The sequence below is a fragment of the Melospiza melodia genome, chromosome 25, assembly GCF_035770615.1.
Source record: "Melospiza melodia melodia isolate bMelMel2 chromosome 25, bMelMel2.pri, whole genome shotgun sequence".
Classification (NCBI taxonomy): Eukaryota; Metazoa; Chordata; class Aves; order Passeriformes; family Passerellidae; genus Melospiza; species Melospiza melodia.
In genome coordinates this window covers 10,786,244-10,806,565 of record NC_086218.1, presented here as the reverse complement: position 1 = coordinate 10,806,565, position 20,322 = coordinate 10,786,244, and the positions used below count along the sequence as shown (strand labels likewise).

The 20,322-nt window shown below is 52.1% G+C and overlaps 2 protein-coding genes across 5 annotated transcripts; both read right to left on the bottom strand.

Moving 5' to 3' along the window:
* Positions 1 to 106: 106 nt before the first annotated feature.
* SETDB1 (SET domain bifurcated histone lysine methyltransferase 1) lies at positions 107 to 18,548 on the bottom strand. 4 transcript variants are annotated; one of them, XM_063176577.1, is made up of 22 exons: positions 18,496 to 18,548; positions 17,899 to 18,121; positions 16,982 to 17,148; positions 16,400 to 16,437; positions 16,183 to 16,282; positions 15,727 to 15,897; positions 15,257 to 15,458; positions 14,287 to 14,360; positions 13,815 to 14,005; positions 13,316 to 13,493; positions 12,740 to 12,860; positions 10,460 to 10,618; positions 8,996 to 9,601; positions 8,552 to 8,668; positions 8,129 to 8,298; positions 6,671 to 7,296; positions 6,208 to 6,236; positions 5,968 to 6,100; positions 5,315 to 5,471; positions 4,106 to 4,323; positions 2,511 to 2,599; positions 107 to 1,866 (listed from the first exon to the last, which is right to left on the bottom strand). In XM_063176577.1, the coding sequence occupies exons 2-22, from the start codon at positions 18,108 to 18,110 to the stop codon at positions 1,749 to 1,751; spliced, it is 3,876 nt and encodes a 1,291-aa protein (XP_063032647.1). In that variant the 5' UTR covers positions 18,111 to 18,121; positions 18,496 to 18,548; the 3' UTR covers positions 107 to 1,748. The 4 variants fall into 4 exon arrangements, with proteins under 4 accessions (XP_063032647.1, XP_063032648.1, XP_063032649.1 ...); XM_063176578.1 differs by having other exon boundaries at positions 4,106 to 4,320; XM_063176579.1 differs by having other exon boundaries at positions 16,985 to 17,148.
* A 943-nt stretch (positions 18,549 to 19,491) lies between these two features.
* On the bottom strand, positions 19,492 to 19,665 carry CTXND2 (cortexin domain containing 2). The gene has a single exon (XM_063176632.1). It carries the CDS (start codon positions 19,663 to 19,665, stop codon positions 19,492 to 19,494), a length of 174 nt encoding a protein of 57 aa, XP_063032702.1.
* Between the last annotated feature and the right edge of the window lie 657 nt (positions 19,666 to 20,322).

Genomic DNA, 20,322 nt, shown 5'->3' with positions numbered 1-20,322 from the left:
AGAGTTTAATCCTCTCATTTCTCTTCGGTAAATGGATTTTTGAGTCTCTCCCTCTCCGTGGCCTCTCCCAGCTGTAACAGGACAAATTTCCAACTTGATTTTTTCCTTTTTTTTTCCCTTCCTTTCTATTTATTTGGAAGACAGGAGGAGCCAGGCTTGGCTCTGTCTCCTGCATCCTTTGGGATGCTGTGAGACCTCCCAGCACGGAGGGGTGGGGGGGGAAAAGGACCATTAACCAATGTCAGACCAAAACGTGTTTTGTTGTTCTTGTTTTTTGGTTTTTGTTTTTTTTTTTAATAAATAAAAGGTTAAATATATTAAAAGTTAAAAAAACTAATAAACTTGGGTAAAAAAAAAAAAAATTACAGGATTTGGGCATATTCTGTGTCCCTGGGGTAGGGAGGTTATTTTGGCATAGATCCTTTAGGCAGGGCTAAAAATGGGCAGAGTTGAGGATTTTGATGGTTTTTATGGGGTTTTTTTCTCCTAAAAGTTCTCCCAAGTCTTCAAGCCCAGGCTGGAGTGTGGGTTTGGGTTCCCTGAGGAGCTGCAGCCCCGCTGGGATGACAAAGCCTCCATTCAGGTGGAGTCTCAGGATGGAACTGGAGCTCCAGGAGGCCCCAGAAAGGTTTTATTTTACAAAGAAAAAAGAAAAAGGTTATTTAGCAGAAAAAAAAAGCCCAACAAGCCTCCCTTGTGCAGGGACGGTTGGAATCAGCTCCACCACCTCCCAGATTGGGTTTTTCCACGTCAATAATGTGAGATTTGATCCCACTTTGTCAAACCTCACCTCTTTCATCCAATTCTCAGGGTGGTTTTTTTGAACTCTTTGGATCTGTCCTGTGCCTTCCCTCCCCAAACAAAAAAACCCAAGCCTGGAACTGGTGCCACTCCCTCCCTCCCTCCTGTGCCCAGGTACCCAAAGCCAGTTTGGGGCTCCCTGTGACATTCTGGGAGGGTTGGAGATGGAGACAGGCACCACATCTCCTTCCTCAAGAAAACCCCAACCCCTTCCTCTGTAATTTTCCCCGGTGGAAGGGTTTAAGGAGTGTTTGTTTTGAGGAAAGGTGAAGGAAAGGTGAAAATGTGGGAGCTCCTTATCCCTTTGCCTGGGCCCATCCACCTCTGGCATTTTTCCTGCAAACCCCACAGGAACAGGGATGATGGCAGAGGTTCAACTCTGCTTTTTCGCTTTGCTGTGTCTTGAGATCAGGAAAGGTTGTTTTTAATAGAAAAACCCACTTTTATTGCTTTTTAGCAACTAAAAGATTCTTTACAGCTCACAGATGAAGACAGATACTTTTCGTCTTTTTTCCCTTGGATTCTATAAATCCTCATTGGTCCAGTTTTCCAAGGATTCTTTCCACCATCCTCCCTCCCACTTTAAGGCCTCAGTCCCAACTGGGAAGCACCTCCTGACAATACTGGGCAAGTGCTTGCTGCTGGAAAAATGAGCTCTGTGCCTTAAATTTGGTGGAAAAGATGGAAGAGAGCAGGGAAAGTTCTTTCCTTGAAGAGAATTGTCTTGTGGGATAACTGGAGCCTCAGGAAGGTGGGAGAAAGCCAGCGGGTGGAAATCACCCCCAGCACAACCCGAGTCCACTCCTGCTCTGTGTCCATCTGTGATTTTCCAGCTGAGAAAAGGGAGAACTGAGAACTTGTGGAGAAGAAAACTTCACCCTCACTGAGGGAAAGGGAGCACCAGGCCCCTGGGGCAGGGGGAGCTGCTGGGAGGGAGCGGGGCTGCCTCAGAGCAGGCGGCCCCGGCAGTCGATGGCCCCGCAGCAGCACAGCAGCTCCTTGCCCTCCACGCTGCCAACCTCGTAGTTGTAATCCCAGGTGAGCTCTGTGCCAGCTCGGATCCTCCTGGGAAAGGACAAAAATCCACACACGATGGGTGAGGAGATTGCTCCAGGAAAGAGGAGAAAGGATGGGATGAGGCTGAGGCAGCCAGGGAGGAAGGGATCGAGTTCTGCGATGAATCATTGCTGTGAGGATTCGCTGCAGGAGCAGAGAGGCACGCAGCAGGGGCTCGGCACGACTCAAAAGACTTGGGATTAAAACAAAAAAGGGAAATTGGCTGCTCCATGCCTCACTCTGCCCTTTGGGAAGGTCTAAAACTGGTGGGAATCACAGCAGGATCTCCAGCATAGGAGAGAGGATTTCACCTTCCACCAAGGTTTTCTCTGCACAGGAGTGATGAAAATTGGGAATGGGGTTTCTAGGAGCAGGGAAAACCCAGCTCAAAATCTGGGAGTAAAACAAGAAGGGAAATTGGCTGTTCCATGCCTCACTCTGCCCTTTGGGAAGGTCTAAAACTGGTGGAAATCACAACAGGATCTCCAGCACAATAGAGAAGATTTCACCTTCCATCGAGGTTTTCTTTGCACAGGAATGATTGAAAAATTTGGAATGGGGTTTCCAGGAGCAGGGAACAGCCAGCCCTGGCCGTGAAGCAGCTCCCACACAGCCCAGGAACCCTCAGCCCCTCCCAGCCCTCCAGGACTCACTTGCTGGCAAAGAAGGCAACCCAGGGGAAGCGAAGGTCGTGGGTGTCCACGAAGACGTTCTGCACAAAGAGGTTTGGGGTGCAGCTGTGCTGTAATGGCAACAGAGAGGAGCCTGAGCTGCTGCCCAGGCAGGGAGGCCGAGCTGCCAGCACTGAACAGAGCCTTTATAAACAAGCAGCATTCCTGCTCTGCCCGCCAGTCCAGCGGAATCCTGCTGGAACAGGCTGCACGCCCGGGCTGAGTCATAAGATCCACACTCAAAGGTAACGGGCTCTGGAAGGACTCACAGGGCCACTCCTGCTCCCACCAGGCTGGAGCAGCTGGTTTTCCACTCAGGAAGGTGCCTCATCCTCCCAAACCTCTCATTTCCCCACTTCTCCCTAGGCTTGGGCAGGAACAGCCCCGCTGAGCAGAAGGCTCAGCCCTGAGGTGTGCCCGTAAATGCTCATTTATCTTTGATACCAACCAAAGGCAAACAGCAAGTCAAGGGGACTGCTTAAAACATAATCCTCACTGCAACTGCATTTAATTTTATGCTGCTTCATTCTTTAAATTGCTAATTGTCACATTTATCTTTTCTTTCTAACGAAAAAAGGGTGAATTGTGGTGTTACATTTTAGTTCAATGGTTTGCTCTGTCTCACCCCTTGAAAATATTTATTCCAAGCCTGTGATCCTCCCCTGAAGAATCCTGGATCTGTAATCCCATTGGCCCAAGTTTTATTCTGCACCCAATTTGAATCTCCCTGTTAAGCTGTGGGGGCACCACCGATTCTCTCTTGGCCCTTCTCCACCTCTCCCTCTCCCTTCCCCAATGTCCTAGAGCGATGTTATGATACCTGTATCCCCATTTGTGTGTTCTGTTTATGCTGGATTTCATGTTCTGAGCCTTCAAGACTGGCTCTGAGGAGTCAAAGTTTTGTTTTGGTTTTGCTATCAGCTGCTCCCTCACGGCTGTGGGACACAGAGACAGGGCAGTATATGGTGCTGCTTTTGCTTTTTGCTTTACTCTTGCTCTTGCTTTGCTCTTGCTTTTGCTTCTGCTCATTAGTTAGTTTAGCTAAGCAGTCCAAATTTTTCCCTGGACTGTTTCTCCTTTCCCTTTTTTGGACCAACTTGAACTTGCTGTGGACTGGGACCTGGGAAACACCGAGAGTTTGCACCTTGTGGCTGCAGCAGCTAGCCCAGCACAAGAGGGACTGATAACAGAGAGAGACTTTCTGAATTTGTCATCTTTTTCAGAGCGGCGACAGAGTGTTGTCACCTGGTACTGTTCATTTTGTGTGCTGGGGGTGCTTTGCCTGTTAAATAAACAGGTTCTTTCCACTTCTCTCCAAGGAATATCAAGGAATCTTTCATGAATCAGTTGCGGGGAGAGGCTGTGTGGGTTACCTAGCTGGAGGGGCCCCCTTTTGAAAGTTTTCTCCCAAATTTACCCTAAACCAGGACACCCCCTCTCCCTCAGAAACCACGCTGCTCCCATGGGTGAAACCCCAACAAACCCTCATCTAATCACCACCCTCAAACTCCACACGGACTCTCCTTTCACACCCAGCTCAGGGGGCCTCCAGGGGGTGTCCCAGCCCCGTGACTCACGTTGAGGTAGCGGCCCAGGTTGCCCTCGAGCTTGGCGTCGATGATGTAGCAGTTCTCCTCGCCGTCGTAGAACTGGCGCGTGCTGCGCCGCACGGGCCCCGCGCTCTCGCCCTTGTCGGCCGCCGCCAGCGGCGTGGACTTGATGGCGATGCCGTGGGTGGATTTCAGGGCGAAGCCTCGGGTGGATTTCACAGCCACCTGTCTCTTCACGGGACCTGCTGTGAGACGGGATCGTCCCTGAGCCTGCTCCGCTCTGAGTGACAAAGCCCTCAGAGCCAAAGCGGCGCTCCGGGGTGGCTCCTGGGTGTCATGGGCGTATTTTATAAAAATTCCTTTTGCTAGGATCTTTTCTGCTGAGAGGCCTCAGAAATGACATGCAAACAATAATTATCTGCTGCTGTGGGATGCAACAGGTGCATCTTTGATTGGTCTCATGTGGTTGTTTTTAATTAACGGCCAATTGCAGTCCGGCTGTCTTGGACTCTCTGAGAGTCAAAAGATTTTATTATCATTCCATTCCTTTCCTTTTCAAGCCTTCTGATAAAATCCTTTCTTCTATTCTTTTAGTATAGTTTTAATATAGCATTATAATAGAATGTGATGTAATGTAATATAACAATAATATAATATAACAATAATATAACATAACGATAATATAACATAACGATAACATAACATAACATAACATAACATAATATAATATAATATAATATAATATAATATAATATAATATAATATAATATAATATAATATAATATAATATAATAATATTTATATTTATATAAGAAACTAATATTATTATATATATAAATTAATTATAATTATAATTATATTATAATGATATTATATGATAAAATATAATAAAATCATAAATCAGCCTTCTGAAACACGGAGTCAAGATTCTCATCTCTTCCCTTGTCAGGGTTGCCTGCAAATTCAACATCTGGGATCATTCGAGCCCAGCCTGCAGACCCACCCTAAGCCTCACTGATGCTTTTTCTTACAATACCCAAAAATATCTGCTTTTGAGGAGTAGATTTTGAAGTTTTGTCTTGCTAAACACATGGGGAAGGTTCCAACCTTCCTGGAATTGGAAGGAGAATGTCCTGGAGCTGAGGGACACAGCAGGAGCAGCTGCTACAACCTCAGAGCCCTTCCTGGTGCTTCCACCCAAAACTCCTCACCCTCAGCCCTGCTTTCCCTCCTCACCTGACCCAGACGATGGATTTTTCTTGTCCTCCCCTTCCTCCTCCTCGGATCCTGAGGAAATGGTCTGGATGTCGTCGCTGTCGTTGGCTGTGCCCGGGGCCTGCCCTGCCCTGTGCTCCTCGTCGCTGTCGGTGCTGCTCGACACCATCAGCACGTTCTGGGCACAGGAACAGCTCCTGGAGTCCATCCCAGCCTCCCTTTTCCCCAGGATATGGTGCTCACCCTCTGTGTTCCCACCCTTTGGAAGGAGATCCCCCCGCTCTGGGCACCACACCCCACAGGTGAGTGTTTGGGAACACCTGTGGGGCTTTGGGGGGGCTGCTGAGTTCTGCTCGAGATCCTGCAGCATTAGGTGCTCAAAAGGAAGGGAAAGGTTCCCAAAAAACAAGGAGAGTTCACCAGGATGGCTTCATAACAATGGTCCCAGACGTGCAAACCAAAGTGCCAAAATCCAACCCAAATCCCACACTCTCTCTTTTTTTTCGATTGCTCAGATCCACAAAAGACCCCAAAAACCCAAAGGAAATCCAGTGCCCCTCCAGGAAACCACAGCTACAACCACAAACCCTGGCAGAACAAAGGCAGCAAACGACCCGAAATAAGGCTGAAGAAGGGGTTTGGGGGAGGCCCCTGCAGCCTGGGGTGCCACTCACCTCCGAGGGGGGCGGCGGGGCCAGGGAGCGGCGGCGGCTCTGCAGCAGCACCGTGCCGCTGACGGGCCTGCGGATCCCCTCCAGCCGCGGAGGGCAGGGGTTGTAGCCATACCTCCTGCCCAGGCTGCCCAGCCTGCGGGGACAGCACAAGGGCACCTCACACACCTGCATCTCCTCCAGGCCGAGTGGAGGCTGTGCCACAATTTCCAGGGAAAAAAAAAATGATTTAAGGAATCTTACCCGGGAATTTTGGTTGATTCTTCGGGTTCCTGCAGAGGGGAGAAGCACAGATGATTGGAATCTCTCCCTTCTCGAGCACTTTCCAGACTTTCTATGGAATTGTTCCCCAAAATGCCAGCCCAGGAGGGAGATGCTGCCTGTCCCCACACCCAATGTGATACCCAGCATGGAGATGCCCCTCCCTGGGGGACTCCCAAGTGCCCTCCCTGGAGCAGGGGGTGGCCAGGGACCACCTCCATGTTCCTCAGGTCCCCAGGCAGGAGGATGTTCAGCTCTGCTGTCATCAAGTGACTTCTGCAGCCTCTTGTGCCACAAATCCCTCCTTGGGAGGGGAAAAGCCAGAGAAGCCAGGGGAGCTGAGCACAGAGACATCCAACAGCCCCACAGTCCCCCTGGATGTGCTCTATGGGCAGAAAAGCCACTGGAGCAGCAGCGCCTCCCTGCCTTTAACTCTCTCCCTCACCTCCTTCTTGGGTGCCTTTGCCTCTCCATTCAGATCTGCTGGAAGTGTGGAAGCACAGCCCTTCTCCCTCTCTGCAGGCACCTCCACCTTCACAGCCTTGGCTTCTCCCCCTTCGCCCACCCTGAAGGACGAGGCGCCGTCGCTGTCCTGCAAGCCCTCAGCCATGCTGTTGGAGCTCAGCCACGAGGCCACCTTGTTCTTGGAGATCTCCTCGGACACTGGCAGCTTGCAGGGAGGGGCTGTGGAGGGCTCCTCGTGGCCGAGGGGCCGTGTGAGCCCCGAGTCCTTGGAGGCCGTCTCCGAGGAGCCGTGGTCGCGCTGGCCGCGCGTCTGCCGGCGCGTGGCGTAGCTGCGCAGCACCGAGCTGGCGTTGAAGTTCTCGTCCTTGCAGAAGTTGTCATCAGAGCTGTCCTCGTTGGATTCCTCCAGCTCCTCAGTGCCCGTGTTCTCCTCGTCGTCGTCGTCGTCCTTGAGGTCCACGCCGCTGTTGTCCGAGGAGCACTTGGCGTCGCTCTCGTAGCCCTCCTTGAAGTTCTCCACGCTCTCAATGTGGTCCAGGTTGGCAAAGTACTCGTCACCCATCTCCAGCCCCTCTTTGTCAGCAAAGTCATCAGTCAGGATTTTCCCTTTGGGGGCAGAAAAATGAAAGGTGAGTTTTCTCTTTTATCTTTTCCAAAGCTCACTGAGGAGAAAAAGGGATGACAGCGCTTCATTCCAAAGCTGGGCTGGGAAATGACAACATAACCCCATTTCTTGATGTAACAAAACCTTGAAGCTTGTGGTTGAGCTAAAATCACAATTTTCAGCTCAGAAATCTCTACAGGGCAGCTCAAGCAGAGCCTTGGAAGGGCTGGAAGAGCACAGAGGCAGCAGCAGCTCTGGCCGTGGGTGGCTCTGTTCCAGAGTCAGTGCAACCCCAGAGCAACTTCTGCATCTCATGGGCTGAGCACAGGAAGCAGGGCTGGGGTTGGGTCACCTCAAGGACAGCCTGGGGACAGGCTCAAGGACATCTTGTGACACTGGCACTGCCACCACAAGGGTTCTTGCAGCATTGGGCAAGTTCATCAGCTCAGCTTTCACCCCAAAAGTAGGCGTGGCAGGAGCTTTACACCCCTTCTGCTGCACTTTGGAATCACTGAGGTTGGAAGAGCTTCTGAGCCCCACTGTTCCCCCCAGCACTGAGCCATGTGCCACATCCTTGTGCTTTTGAGCACTTTCAGGGACAGTGACTCCACCACCTCCCTGAGCAGCCTGACCACCCTTCCCAGAGAGAAATTTTCCTGAATGTGCAATTCAAACCTCCTCAGGGTGTTGAAGGCCGAAAGGTCCCGCTTGAGCCTCCTTTTCTCCAGGAGGAGCTTCCCCAGGAGTTCTCCAGACCCTTCCCCAGCTCCATCCCCATCTCTGGCTACCCCTCTTCCCACAGCAGAGTTTTCCACGTGCCAGGTGAGCTCCCACCTGCGTAGATGCAGACAAAGGAGCCCTTGGCGATGTCGTCGAGGCAGCGAATGCCCCAACCTTTGTTCTGGGTCTTGAAGAGCTGCAGCCGCACCTGGAGGCCGTGCTGCACCAGGCGGTTGGTGCACATGTTCACGTTGCACTTGCACCTCTTGTTGCACTCATAAACACTGGAAGAAAAGGAGAAGGATGACAACTTTCAGGGTGAAGAAACACCCCAAAGCCTGTGGCTGTTGGCAGTGCTGGGGTTATGCACAGAGATCCCAGAGGATCACAACTCATGTTCTGGATGATCCTCAAGGCCCCTTCCAACCCAAAGCATTTCACAGTTGGCAGAAGAACCAAGACCAGAGGTAGGTGGTCACATCTGCACTGGGATACCCAGGATCAACTCCCTCTCAACGGGTCTGGGGCTCTGCTCACCCTGTTGGAAGACACTCCTCCAGCCGCTTGTGCTGGTAGCCTGAGTTGGGGTTGATTTGCCCTCCAGGGGTGCAGCCGCTGGCCTGGATGGTCAGCTGGTGACAGGCACACTTGGATCTGCAGGGAGACACGGGAAAACCCACAAGATCAGTGTGAGACAGGAGAATAAATCACATCTTTAGGCAGAGATGGGCAGCAAGGGTCTGACTTGGAATCGAACCAAGAGAAATGGTTTGATGCCACTCAATTCCAAGTTGTGGATTTCTCATCCCTGGAAGCGTCCAAGGCCAGGCTGGACGGGGCTTGGAGCAACCTGGGATAGCAGAAGGTGTCCCTGCCCATGTCAGGAGTTGGAACTGGACGACTTTTAATGTCCCTCCCAAACCACGAAACCTGCAAGGGTTTAAAGCCCAGGTGTCCCCTCACCCAGCAGCAGTCACCTACTTGTCCCTGCAGCCATCCTTGCAGTCACAGCCCACGAGGAACTCCCAGCTGGTGTTGATGTACACCCCTTTCCCGGGGATCCTCTCCTTGCTGTAGGCCACCTGCGGCGGCGGCGTGTTGTCGATCTCGTTGACGCACGACAGGGGCACGTCCTCCTTGCCCTTGGTGATGTCCGCGATGTAGTAGTACGGCTTGTAGGGCTGGAACTTGCGATCCACCAGCACGTAGGGGTCCAGGCAGAACATCTCCAGGAACAAGAAGTCGCAGTCCGTCTCGAAGAGGTAGCGCTCGATCTCGTGCATGGAGCGCAGGCAGAGCCCGCAGGGCGTTTTGTAGAGCACGTGGAAGCCCATCTTGCGGTTGACGCGGCGCCGCGCCGTCATGCGGCGGAAGTCGTAGAGCAGCGGGATGAGCAGCGGGTTGCGGCTGCGGTACTGATCGCTGCGCACCGGCCGCACCCGCGCCAGGCACGCGTAGCTGCACACGTGGGGGAGGTAGAAGAGCTTCTCCAGAGGGGCCCGGTACGACGGCTCGTTGGGAACGCGGTCCATCATCCCGTGGAAGGGCTGCGAGGGGACGGCGCTGGGGACGGCGCTGGGGACGGCGCTGGGGAGAGATGGGGGGCTCAGGTTAGGAAGGGTTTGAGATGTTTGAGGAGGGCAACGAGGCTGATGAGGGGCTTGGAACACAAGCCTGGAACACAAGCTTGGAACACAAGCCCTGTGAGGAAGGTTTGAAGGAGCTGGGGTTGTTTAGCCTGGAGAAGAAGAGGCTTAGAGGTGACCTTATGTCAGAACCCAGGAAATTCCTCTCAAGGCTCTGGCAAGCCCAAGACCCCCGTGCCTTTGATCTTTGTTGTCATCGTATTTCAAAAGTTCTATATCTTCTTGGTGATTTCTCATGGGTAGTTCCTCACAGGACTGACTCCTTCTTCTTCACAGTACAGCCAACAAATTCCATCTCTCCTCACAGCACAACCCAAAAACTCCAACTGTCTTCTCACCCAGCTAACCCCCTCTTTTGTAGCACTCTTCACCACTGCAGCCTATTAAGGGCAGGCCTGTTCCTAATCTTTGGTGATTAGCACAGCTACAACTCCTCAGGTGTGAGACTACCTTCTGCACCATCTTTATTTTCTTACATTCTATCCCTCTACAGATCTTGACCCATGGATAAAACAATTACCAACCTTTACATGAAGGATTACAAGTCCAAAAGAGTTTAAGTAGAATGATAACGAATTTATCACAGGGTGATAAAAAAAATCTAAAGGAAATTCACTGCCCTCCAGGAAATCACAGCTACTTGGCAGTGCTGGATGGGACTCCATGAACTCAGAGGCTTTTCCAGCCTCAGTGATTCCACGATTTGAGCTGCTGAATCCCCACAGGCAGACGCAGCCCCACACGTGTCCCAACATCCCAGATGGCCTGGGGGATGTGTCCCACCCAGAGCTCTGCTCACCGGTGCTGCGGGGCTGGCAGGGCCCTCCCGGCTGCCGGGGTGTCCCCGAGGACGGGGGAGGACGGGGACGAGTGGCCGGAGCCCACGGAGCCAGGACGGAAGGACGTGCTTTTCTTGGCCACCTGCTTTCTGCCCTGGGCCAGCTGCGTGTCCGAGCACCTGCAGGAGGGAAGGAGAAGCTGATTTGGAGCATGGAAAAGCAAAATAACGCTGGGAACCAAAGTAACACTGCCCCATGGAATTCAGAAACCCAGGAGAATCCCAGCAGTGGCTTTTTTTCCTAATAAGAGTGAAAATCAGCCCATTTCTGGCTGTTTCTGCTACAGCAATCCCACAACCGCTCCGAATTTCAGAATTCAGCTGCAGCTCCAAGTGACTTCTGATTCTGAAATGAGGCAAAGGTAACAAGGCCTTAATCCCAGGAAGCTGGACAAACCAGACCATGAAGAAACCCCTGGCTTAGCAGAAACCAGCTCTAGAAGCTCAACCAGGCCTGAGTAGGAGGAACAAATCCAAAGGATTCTCTTGCAAGGACTAAGGAACAAGATAAGATTGTGTAAGGGAATGTAATAACATCCCTGATGAAAGAGCTAGTTGGGGCTCTAAAAAAACAGGTTCTCAACCCATTTCAGGAGTTTTCAATCAACTGCAGGTTTCCAAACCATTCCAGGAAGTTTTCAATCCATTTACATCAATAAATCAGAAAATGACCACAAACCATCTGCTGAAGAGGAAAAACTGAAGTTATTGGGGAGAAAAGGAGGAGACAAAGAGCAGGAAGGGATGAGGGTTTCTGCCAACAGCTGCCTGAAAGCAAAGTGTTCAAACACATCTCAAAAAGAGCAAGAGACAAAATGGGCTTAAACCAGTCAGAAGTGGTGACAACACGAGAAAAACTTGAAAGAAGGGGGAGAAACCCAAGCTTTCCTCAGAGGAAACAAAACACCAGAGTGAGGAGACTGTTCTCAGTTTTAATGATCTGAAATCCAAGTGTTTGAACCCCACAGAATCCCTGGGACCAGCATGGACACAGCCAGGCCTGGCTGCCTCTGCCCCCTGGTCAGGGGCAGTTGGGATTTAAGGGCAGGGAAGCAGCTGCACAAAAACCACGTCCTAAAGCCAAGCCCAAGAGGGAAAAAAAAATCCTTGTAAAGCTCTGCAAGGCCTGAACGGGAAAGGATTTGGTGATGGCACAAAGGGCTGCAGGTCCAGCTTGGTTGTGTTCATGTTGTGACACTGCCCATGGTCCCAGGGTGTCCCAGCCCAGCTCTTCCCTGCACATGGGGGACCTGCAGGGGTGGGGGCCCAGCCAGAACCTCCTTCAGCATCCAGGATTTCTCTGGCATTAAGGAAAATGTGATTTACTTGTGGCTTCCACTCCCAAATCCTGGTCAGACCAGCACAGAGGGAGCATTTCCAGGGGTAAATTAGGTTATATTGTACTGCTGATTGGAGAGGAGCCCCCATGACCCCCCAGCTGGGACAGGTGGGGTTTGAGCTGCTGCTGCTACACCTGGAAAGCCTGTGGGGAGTAAAGATTGACCTCCTGCACAGGCTGCTGACACCTGGGACACGTCCTGCCTCCCTGGTGCCCCAGCAGCAGGGCACAGGCAGAGCAGAAAACGTGCTGGCACGGGGCCAGGCGCCCGTAAATGCGGATGGGAAATCCACAGTGCTGACAAAAATGAACTGGGAGAGCCTCTCCCTCCCTTAAAACGTCCCCGAGCACACCCCCAGGTTCCTTGGTGTCCTCCACCACACTCCCTTCATCACCAAGCCGAGCTCCTCCTTCCTCCAGGCCTCCTCCAGCCTGCAGCTCCGGGAGTGTCCCCCTCGGGCCCCTGGCAGCGGCTTGGCCGTGGATTGCTCCGTGCCCACCGGGACCGACCGCTGATCCCGAGCTCCCAGCGAGGTCAGCCAGCAGCTCAGGCCACGTGGAGGGACACAAGGCAGCCGGGGGCCAGCGCCTGGATCGTGACACGAGGGAGCAATTCAGATTTTGGGAAGACAAAGAGCAAAGGTCTCATGTGGAAAGGCAAGTGCGAAGCTTTAGCCCTGAGGAGGAATATTTGGCTCGGGGAGTTGGTGGCTCTCAGCTCCCGCCCCCAGTTATTCATCCAGCAGCCTTAGGTAAAAGTTTCTCCCCAAAATCATGGCTAAAGGCATGGAGGACGCCTGCAGCTGAGGATTCCTCTGCACAGAAAAGGTGGTGCCTGAGAGAGCTGAGTGCTGGAGAGAAGCAAAGAGGTGGAAGGTGATGGAGGTGCCTCTGGTACTTACTCCATCTCTGCAGGCTGAGGAGACGAGGGACGTGCAGCTGGCTCTGGAGTCTTGTACTGGGGACCAGCTCCTGCTAAATCCTGGGTGTACTGGACCACAGGGCCCTTGCTCCTCACAGCACCTGGTGGGGAGGGTAAAAAACCCAAGAGTCAAATCCTTAATGTTATCCCAAGTTGGCTGTATGGGCCCCAAAATACTGATTTGTTCCTGGAAGGAACCAAAACAGAGAGATTTGGGATTAATGGTGGGTCATCACTGAGCTCAGAGCACAGCAACTCCCCCAAAAATTCTGGTCACTTCCCCCAAGGGCAGTTTGGTTTTTGTGGCATTATTCCAGGAGAAAAATCCCACAGGAAATCTAAATCTCCTATGCCAGAGGACAAAAACCCTGGAAATCTAAATCTCCTGTGCCAGGGGAAAAGGCTCAGTGGAAATCTGAAATCTCCTGTCAGAAGAAACAAAACCAAAATCTAGAAACCTGAAACCTCCAGGAACTCTGCTAAAAAACCCCACCACACCCAAACCAGCCTGCAGATAAATCCCAGGGTCTAAATGAAACCAAAAGATGCCACCAACCAACGTTGGGACGAGTCCTGGTTTGCCCACTTTGCTTCTTTTCCTGGGTGGAAGCTGTGGAAGCTTTCATGCTGAACATGGGCTCGAGTCGTGTGGAACCTCGGTAAATCCACTCACAACGTCTGTCCTCTTGTGGGAAGGAGAAGGAAACATTTGAAGTTCCCATGGGAAGAGCTTCCTGGAGAGAGACACAGAGAAAACACAGGGAGACAACAATGAGGAGTGACAAACAGCAGGCAGAACAGACAATAAATTGTCAAATGCAATTATTTATGTTGAAATTTCTAATTAGGTATTAGGGAAAATTTCTTCCTGGAAAGGGTGTTCATGTCCTCGTAGGGTGACCAGGGCAGTGGTGGAGTTACTGTCCCTGGAATTGTCCAAAACCCCTGTGGATGTGGCAACCAACCTCAATTATTTCCATGATTAACAAGAAAAACAGAACTGATCAAATCCCCAGGCTCAAATTTAATCCTAATGGGAGAAGTGAAATTCCTACCAGGAAAAGGATTTTCACCAGACTTCCATCCACTTCTTCCACTCTGGATTTCCACCAGGTGCCTTCCCACTCAGTTTTGATCAGCTGCCCATTCTTCAGCAGCACCATGGGCCGGTTGGGGTAGGCAGTGATGTATTCCTCAACAAAATCCCGACAGGAAACATCCTCAATGTCTTCCCAGGCCTTTTTCACTGTTTGGGACACGTGGGAGAAAGGGAATAAGACAAAACAGAAAGTACATTTAATTCTTTTTTTTTTTTTTTTTTTTTTTAGGATTTCCCAGGTGCATTTTTCCTAAGGTCAATCAAAGGTGATCCTGAGGGCTGGAATGCTGGTGGTGGGACATCCTGAAGCCAGCCTGGCAATAAACCAGGATTTCAGAGGTCCCCAGGCTCAGCAGCACGTGGGACACGCCCGTTTTTGGACCTTCCCAAAAGCTCAGCAGGCCAGGAGGGGGACAGGGATCACTCACAGGGCCGGCACACCGGGTACAGCTCCCACTCCTTCACGTAGGACGCGTAACCGTCGTCAAAGAAAATCAGGAACCTGGAAAAGAAAAACAGCAATTAGGAGCTGAAGAAACTTCTCACAGCATGGAATGGAAGTGGAGAAACTCTCCTGCTCCTCCTGGAGACAGCCCAGTCCTGGGTGAGGACAGAATGAGGAGTTACAAACATTCCCTGTGCTCCCCATGGCTGCTCAAACAGCACAATTCCCAGCCAGGGCATTTCCCTCTGCTCCAAATCCCCTCTGTGCCCCAGGAAAGGGAGATAAAGAATAGAAAATGTTTAATTGCTGCTGATTTCTGCAGGGAAGATGAATGAGGCACCCATTTAGTGCCTCTGAGTGAGGACTCCAAGCCCTGGAGCTGTACAAAAGCTGCAGGATGAGGGATCAGCATCACAACCAGGAGAAAAGTTGCAATTTGAGTGTCAAATTCAGCTCATTTTCAGTTATTAAACACAAATCAGATAAAATCCAACACAATTTACATCAGATCCAGAAGGATTGAATCCTTTATCAATCAGGAAAACCCCAAACCTTTATTTTAACAGACCAGAGCAGCCTTGCCCTTTTTTTATTCCCAAAAAAGCTGCTCCAAACCTGCTCTTTCCCCTCCTGAAGAGCTCTGGCATCACCTCTGCCACTCTGCCCTCCCAGGGCTCCCATTTCCTCCCACTGCTTCATGCCTCAAGCAGCCCAGACTCAACATTTGGGTGATAATTTGAATAAATTAGCAGATCTAATTCCTGACTCAGGGCCATGAGCAAGAGAGGAAGCTCCACCCTGAGATAAGAAAGATGAAGAAAGTCAGAATCACATTCCTGGGAAGGGCTCAATTCAGCACCTGAAGGGAATTCAAATAAACCCTTTTACTTTTTGGCCTAAAACAAAAAAATAAAACAGAGATGGAGGTGTGTGACCATAGGAACTAAGAATACCTGTCTTTATTCTTGACATTGGGGGTTTCAGCCACAATCCCAGCATAGAGCCACATCTGATTGCCATCCTTGTACCTGGCCACCACCCTCCTGCCCACGTGGTGCCTCTCAGCAGATGGGTGGTAATCGTAGGCAATGTGGTTGCCCGAGAGCAAACTCTTCCCTTTGTTATCAAATTTCACTTTGTACTTCTTGCCAGCACCTGGAAATACATTTTAAGGCAAACAGGAGATAAATAAAGGGGAAAATAAACAGAAGCCACGCGATTGCACAGCAGAATTCCAACGCTCTGGGTCACTCTGAGATCCTTTATTCAGAATTAACTCAGAATTCACTTCAAAGCCTTGCAGGATTTCATATGGAGGTGTGCTGCTCCCACAACCCCTTCCAGGTGACATCAGGTGCTCTGACACCTTTTAACCCAGGTTTCCCACCCAAAATCCCAGGCAAGCCCCATGCATGGCACATACCAACCGTCTGGATGGCAATCAACGTCCCCTTGTGCCACGTCTTGGTTCTTTTTTTCCCCAAAATCCTCATGCCCACTTTGAGGTCCCCATCAGTGTTGAGATCATTGCTAGGGGCTGCAGGGACAGTGATGGGCTGGGCAGTGCCAGGAGCTTCCTGAGGGGGTTGTGCATCTACCAAGGGACAACAGCACAAAGTCAGTTCTAAATCACCCAAAGCACAGTTCTGGAAGAAGCATTGCTGCTCTTCTTCCTCTCAGGCAGCCCAAGTGCCTCCTTTTTACTGAATGGAAACAGCTTGGAGAAAAAGCAGGAATTCAGAACCAATACACCCCAAATTAAAACAGCATTTTGGGATCAACAAATATGAATGGAGATTCTAGGAGAGAAAGCAGATCATTGTTTTCCCATTTTGGGAAGCAAAGGCCCAGGGCACAGAGCCCCTGGAAGCTCCCACACCTTTCTGTGCTTCCTGCAAGTTGGTTTTCTTGTTTACAGCATCCATGAACTTTGCAACATCGCGGGCAGATTTCCTCATGGCAGCCATTGCTTCCCTCAGCTGCAGGAAAGAAAAAGGAAACACAGAAAAACTTTTGGTTTTTTGCACCCAATACAATGTTGTGTCTCAGGAAAACCCCACATGAGGAAACATCTCTGGCCAGGGCTCCCCACTCACCAGACTCTGATCTCTGGAGATTCTGGGACCGCTGCTGCCTGTGAGTGAAGAGAAAACATTGGTTTAAAACCTTTTTATTTGTGGAAAAAATCCATTCTAATTAAATCACAGAAAGCAGAGGGAACAGGGAAAAGTGCCCATCCCAAATCCCTGCCCAGACAAGGATTTTCCTCATGTGGGATCATTTGATGGGGACAACAGCAAGGCAGGTGGGAAAAGGGTGAAATCCCAGTCTGGGACTCCAGGAATTCTGGGACACAGACAGGATCTGGCAGATGCTCCCCTTGAGCAGTTTAAAACCTTTTTTTTTTGTGGAAAAAATCCATCCTAATTAAATCACAGAGAGCAGGGGGAACAGGGAAAAGTGCTCATCCCAAATCCATGCCCAGACAAAGCTTTCCCTCATTTGATGGGGACAACAGTGAGACAGGAGGGTAAAGGGTGAAATCCCAGTCTGGGACTTCAGGAATTCCAGGATTTCAGGAATTCTGGGACACAAACAGGATCTGCCAGATGCTCCCCACGAGCTAAAAGCATTCCCTTATCCCCACCCCTCCGCTGGCCCTGCTGGGGACACTGAACTGCGTTTCCAGCCCGAGTCCACGCTCATGACATCGTCATCCTCCTCGTCGGGGATCTCGATCACTTCTGTGGCCGCTGGGGCCTCGTCCTCGGAGCTGCTGTCCCGGTACTGCAGGCCCATCATGGAGTACAGCTCCTTGGCCAGCACCTCGCACTTGTCCATGGCCCTGGGGGAGGGAAAGCAGCTGAGCCCCCCGAATTCCACAGGGAGCTGCCCCCGACCGCTCAGGGGGTGTGAGAGACGCTCTGCAGTTTCCTTCATGTGCCTCACAAGGGCCCTGAAGACCCCAGCAGGAGCTCTGGCCTGGCTGAGGTGGATGTTTTTGGATGTTATTGTGGTTGTTTGCAGGTGTGCTCGCTGTGCTTTCGCAGAACGCTGCTCCAAACAGGTTCTGATCAATGGTGGCTCGTCCTTGCACGCTCACACCTGCCTCACAAGTTCTGACAAGCAGTGGCTCGTCCTCGCACGCTCACACCCGCCTCACAGACACAGTGGCCCATGAATCTTCCCCACCTTTTGGCCAGATGCCACTCGCTTTGGATTGAAACTACATAAACCGTAACTTTCTGAGATAACTTTGGTAAAACCCCACGGACTACAGCAAATCTAGACCGTGAGGATTCTGTCTCACTGGTAGCCATATTCCCCTTCTCCTCTTTTCCTGTCTATCCTTTATTTCCTTTTCTGATCCACCTATCACATTTGCTGTTGGCCTTCAATAAAGGTGCATTTGTTGTGATTAAAGTGACAGCCCCCCTGCTGTTTGTGTTTTGCACTTTTGGGATCTGGAAATGAACCATTGCTTGCCCTAGGGGGAAAGTTGCCAGTGTGCTTCATTAACCAGCTACACTGTGGGTGTGCCCCGAAGGGAATGGAGCATCCCCCTCAAATCCCAGTCCTCAGAATTCCCACACACCTCACAGCATCGTCAATGAGCTGGTCAACGTGGGCCACCTCCTCCTCCTTGTGCCTCATGCACTGCTCCAGCTCCTCCAGCTGCTGCTTCCTCTGCCTCACCCACTCGGAATTCTCCACTTCTTTGTCGATGATTTCTCTCAGCTCCTCCATGGAGATTCCCAGCTCCTCCATCACCTCCTGCTGCAGCTCCTTCATGTCCTGGCAATCCATCCCTGCCGCACCTGAGGAAGGTGAGGTGAGGTGAGGAAGGAGAGGTTGGAGAGGGAGATCATGGGAGCTTTTCCCACCTTCCTCTACCCCAATGTCCCCTCACAGACCCCCGGTCCCCTCACATCCTCCCCATCCCCTCACAGGCCGCCACCCCCCCCGGTCCCCTCACAGCCCCCCCCATCCCCTCACAGGCTCCCGGTACCGTCACAGCCCCCCCCGGTCCACTCACAAACCCTCCGGTCGCCTCACAGCCCCCCCGGTCCCCTCAATACCCCACACCGCGTCCCCCTCATCCTCTCCCAGCCCTGTCCGTCCGCCCCAGCAGCTCACAGACCCTCACGGGCCCTCCCGTTGCCCTCAGCCCCGGCCGCCCCTCCTCGCTCACCGCCGCCGGTTCCGCGGAACCGGAGCAGAACCGGAGCAGAGCCCGGCGCGGCCGCCGCGTGACGTCACTTCCTGCGCGCGCCTCCCGCGCCTGGCGCCCCCTGGCGGACCCGGTGTGAGGAGAAACCCCCGAAATTCGGGAATAAATTAAATACAGTAAACGAATTCCTCTGGAAATCGGGAGATAAATCCCTCGAGAATCGGCAATTCGGGGGATTGACCGCTGCCCACGGGAGCTGCCGGGAACGGCCGGCCCCGTTTAAGTTGTGAGCACCGGGAAAGCCGCGGTTCGCTCCTGGGGCGGCCGCGGATCCTTCCTGAGGCGGCCCCGGAGCCCCGGGACTGTTCCGGGCCGTTGGAGCCGTTACCGAACGCGCCCCGAACGATCCTTTAACCGCCGCCCCGGAGGGGTTTGAAACACGGAAGGGCGATGAGGGCAATGGGAGAGAAGGGGGAAATGGAGGGGGAATGGGGGAAATAGAGGAAATTGGGAGTAATGAGGGAAATGGGGCACAATGGGGGAAATTAGGAAAATTGAGGAGCAATGGGGGAAATGGGGCACAGTGGGGGAATGGGGGAAATGGGGAATTAATGGGGGAACGGAGAGCAATGAGGGGAATGGGAAGCAAGGGGGGAAATGGGGAGCAATGGGTGGAAATGGAGGAAATGGAGGAATTGGGGAGCAATGGGGGGGATGGGGGAAATAGGGAATCAATGGAGGAAATGAGGGAAATGGGAATCAATAGAAGAAATGGGGAATCAATGGGGGAAACTGGGAGCAATGAGGGTAAACGGGAAGCAATAGGGTAAATGAGGAATTAATGGGGAATCAGTAGGGGAAATAGGGGGCCTGCAGGAAGGGGGGACCCATGGAGGATGAGGGGTGCTGGGGCTACCAGCAACTCTGAGCTAATGGGAGCCTGAGTGGTTCTCCTGGAGCTGGGGCTCACTGGAGCACCCTGCAGAGTTTGGGGGTCCCAGGGTGGATATTTTGGGGTCAGTTGATGGGTTCCTCCTCCCAGGTGGAGGTGGGGATGGCGCTGTAGGGATCCACCACGAGGCGGGCGCAGCGCACTGTCATGGCCAGCAGGAAGAGCCCCAGCAGCACCACGAAGGCCGTGGCCACGGCTTTGTCCACGTCCATGGCGGGCAGCACCGTGGGGGTCTCCATGCAGGGACCCTCAGGTGTGTCTGTCACAGCTCCTGGGACCCTCAGGTGGGTGTCCCTTGGCTCCAGGGACCCTCAGGTGTGTCTGTCACAGCTCCAGGTGTCCCCTCCTGTCTCCAGGGATCCTCCCGCACGTGTCCCCCAGTGCTCAACTCCCAATGACATCCCTGAGGGACCAGAATAGGGGTGGATTAATGGGGCTGAGGGGTCAAAAACACCCAAAAAAAGGGTAAAAGATGGCCTTGAGTCCCCTCTGCTCCTTCCTTACCTCCCTGTGGCCGGCTCTGGGTCTCAGTCCTGGCCCTGCTGGTTCCAGGCCTTCATGAATTCTGCAGGAATGCGCTGGCATCACTTTTCAGACAGAAGCCAGGGGATCAAATTCCCACCCCACACCCCCTTCTCCCATCAGGAGAAGCCTCTGGGTCCTTCCATGAGTCTTCCTGGTGACTTGGGGTGGTTTGGGAAGCATTTTGGAGGATTTATCCCCAAAATCTAAAGGCTTTGCCAGTGAGAGGATTTCCAGGTAGTTTTTTGCTTATGTTGGAATGGACTGGGAAAAACTCTTGGAAAATCCATTGAACTGACCTGCCTGTTTGGATTTTGCAAGATAGCTTCATGAAAACCCCAGAACACCCGAAATACGCCAAAAATCTCCTTCAC